Source organism: Myotis davidii, unplaced genomic scaffold (assembly GCF_000327345.1).
Source record: "Myotis davidii unplaced genomic scaffold, ASM32734v1 scaffold235, whole genome shotgun sequence".
Taxonomy (NCBI): domain Eukaryota; kingdom Metazoa; phylum Chordata; class Mammalia; order Chiroptera; family Vespertilionidae; genus Myotis; species Myotis davidii.
This window is the reverse complement of record NW_006287462.1, coordinates 4,270,055-4,273,179: the sequence shown is the minus strand read 5'-3', so window position 1 is coordinate 4,273,179 and position 3,125 is coordinate 4,270,055. Positions and strand designations below refer to the sequence as shown.

At 47.1% G+C, this 3,125-nt stretch overlaps 1 protein-coding gene across 1 annotated transcript in view; it reads right to left on the bottom strand.

The window, feature by feature from the left end:
* Positions 1–3,039, bottom strand: part of CHRNA9 (cholinergic receptor nicotinic alpha 9 subunit) — a 16,705-nt gene extending 13,666 nt beyond the window's left edge. Inside the window, exons 1-3 of the mRNA XM_006759309.2 lie at positions 2,524–3,039; positions 2,091–2,236; positions 990–1,144 (exon numbers count right to left, since the gene is read on the bottom strand). Of these exons, the coding sequence (XP_006759372.1) occupies positions 990–1,144; positions 2,091–2,236; positions 2,524–2,587 (365 nt within the window). The 5' untranslated portion in view covers positions 2,588–3,039. The remainder of the gene's footprint in view (positions 1–989; positions 1,145–2,090; positions 2,237–2,523) is intronic.
* Between the last annotated feature and the right edge of the window lie 86 nt (positions 3,040–3,125).

Genomic DNA, 3,125 nt, shown 5'->3' with positions numbered 1-3,125 from the left:
CCCTTGACCGGAATCAAACCTGGGACCTTTCAGTCCGCAGGCCGACGCTCTATCCACTGAGCCAAGCCGGTTTCGGCTGTAGATGTTTTTTAATCCACTCGTCTGCTGATGGGCATTTAGGCTGTTTCCAGATCTTAGCTATGGTGAATTGTGCTGCTACGAACATAGGGGTGCATATTTCCTTTCTGATTTGTGTTTCTAGTTTCTTGGGATATATTCCTAGAAGTGGGATCACTGGGTCAAATGGGAGTTCCATTTTTAGTGTTTTAAGGAAACTCCATGCTGTTCTCCACAGTGGCTGCACCAGTCTGGTGGGCACAGAGTCTTCCGCATTACCATCAGAAGGAACCAGCCTCGCTGGCACCTTACCCTGATCATGCATGTCTAGCCTCCCAGGAACTGAACTGACTTTCTGTAAGTTTATTTTTCAGATCTAAAGGCAAGCCACAAACCCCAGAGACAAACTCATTACCTGATTGGGAATCCCCCAGTTTGAGGTACTTCGTAACAGTAGACCTGGAAAACGAATACAGCCTCTACAGTTCTTACCTGAAAAGGGGAAGGTAGCTCCAAGCTTTTATGAACTACCATCTTATCATCTAAGATTTTATGACCATTATTTTAGAGCCTAGAAACAGAAATTGACATTTGACTTGTTTTGTTTTGTTTTTAAATGATGGAACATCTTTTCTTAATTGATTTCAGAGAGTTAGGGAGAGGGAGAGAGAGATAGAAACATCAATGATGAGAGAGAATCATTGATCCACTGCCTCCTGCACATCCCACAGAGGGGATGGAGCCCCCCCAAGCCAGGCATATGTCCTGACCGGGAATTGAACCAACGGCCTCTTGGTTCTGGGCTCGACGCTCAACCACTGAGCTACACTGGCCAGGTGACTTACACATGTTTTAAATATTCCTTCTCCATTATGTTTAAATCCTGTTACATCAACAAGTTCATTCCTGAGAAACCAGTGATTTGCACTTACTTGTTGTACAGGACAATGTCCGGCCTCCACACCAGGTCGCTGGGGATTCTGATGGAGTCCAGGCCGTCATACTGGTCTCGATCCCACGTGAGATAGGCATCGTGCCAGGTTTGGCGGATCCATAAGTAGGCAGTCAGAATTTGGTTCCTTTCATCCTGCACAATTGACCCAGATGTAATTTTATCCAGTGGACACCTCAGCTGGCACTCCATCTCTAGAACACTTGTTCTTCACATGGAATTCCAAGAGCACTGCCCTTTTTTCTGTGAGTGAGAGCTCTCTCAGGCTAGCCCCTTGACTGACTGCCAAGGCCATATTTTTTCTGCTATATTTAGTGTTTGGAATGTTAAGTGGACAAATACTTAAGTCATCAAATCTTTGCACGAATCCACTGCCCAAATTTCTCCAAAAAACAATTATCAGGTGATTCATTTGAATGAGAAAGTCAGGAAATATTTACAATGGACAGAAGAAAAATCAAGATTCATAACTTTGTGTAATTAAACACATATAAGCAGTAAATAAGGTATGTCACCTTAAAACACCACCTTTGTGTTTATTAAATTGGAATAAAATGCACATAACATAATATGCACATAACACAAAACTCACCATTTTAACCATCTTAAAGATTTACATTTTAATTATTTGGGGCTTCCAGAAGATTCCCAGTGTTGTGCACCCATCACCACTATCTAATTCCAGAACATTATGTCACCCAAACAAGAAACCCTAAGACTATCAAGCAGTCACTCCCTGGTCCCCTGTCCTTCCCACCACCCCTGGCAACTGATACTCTGCTCTGCCTCTGTGGGTTTGCCTATTTTGGACATTTTATAGAGATGCAGTCATGCAATATGTAACACCCTCTTTCTTTAGATGATCTAAAACTATTACTGTTAATGGCCGGGACAGGTAACAATTAGCAAAATTAATTTTGTAGAACTCTTCCTTCCCCGGGCGTCCCCCTCTCCCACCCGCTTGCACACAGAGCTGTCTGTTCTCCTTCCCTCTCAAATTCCCAGTTAAAACATCTCTTTGAAAAGCACTGTTAGTTTCTTCTAAGCAACATGCCAAAGAGGCACCACTTTGTGTACTCACCATGTCCTTAATCTGGGAAAGCGTAATCTGCAGCGTAACATTCAGGACCTTGTCTGTGTCTTCTACTGGACGAAGAGCATTGGAATAATCTTCAAAAAGGTCACTGAATAACTTCTGAGCGTATTTCCCATCTGCTGCTCCTACGACTGCTCAAAAAGAGGGACCTGATCAACACCCAGCGCCGTGTGTGTCTCAAGGCAAAGAACAACAGACCGAGGACTGGAATTGGGGGCGACCCAGCATCAGCTAGGGACAAGCATTGGAGGAGGAGTTTTTTCCTACCTTGCACTCCGGGACCAGGGCTAGTCAGTAAGTAGCACACGACACTTCTCTACAGCTAGATCATGGGTTCTGTGCCCTGGCCCATCCCACCTCCCACCAAAGAAGTCGCCCCCGATGAGCAGAGGTGGGTACCCACCCACCAGTCTCTTACCTCTCAGTCTGGAGGCAGCAAAGCAAATCCAACAAAAGGAGATGCAGGAATGGGGCCAGTTCATCTTTTTTCTGAGCCTCTATAAATTCCCAGTCAGGCAGCGCTGTCTTCCACTTCCCTCCGTGAATGGGAAGTGTCTGGGCACAGCTCCGGGGCAGTCTTCACAGCCGATGGAGCGATGGAGCGATGGAGCATTCAGGTTTGCACTGCACGGGGGGCCCCAGGTCCTGAGATCCCTCCCCTCTGGTAATCGGAGATGGGCAGTGCCAGCAGCTGAGATGCCAGGAGTCCCAGGAGGGTTAGGTAAGGCTGGGCTGCTCTGGGAGGGCCATCCCACCCTTAGCAGGAACATCCAGACCACACTCTCAGGGGAAGAGATTCCATCTTAAAAGATTGGGTAGTTCCTACCCCCGCAGCAGGCAGATTCAGCCTGCGTCTGGGGCTGAGGGAAGCTGAACAGACCCAGCCACGGGCAGCCATCTGGAAAGGCCACGTGCGCTCTGAGCAGAACGGAAAGACGGAAAGAGCAGCAGTTCCATGATCCCCAGAACAGATCGGCTTTCCTTTCTGCCTTCTGCTTCACATCCCTGCCTCAGTTGTCC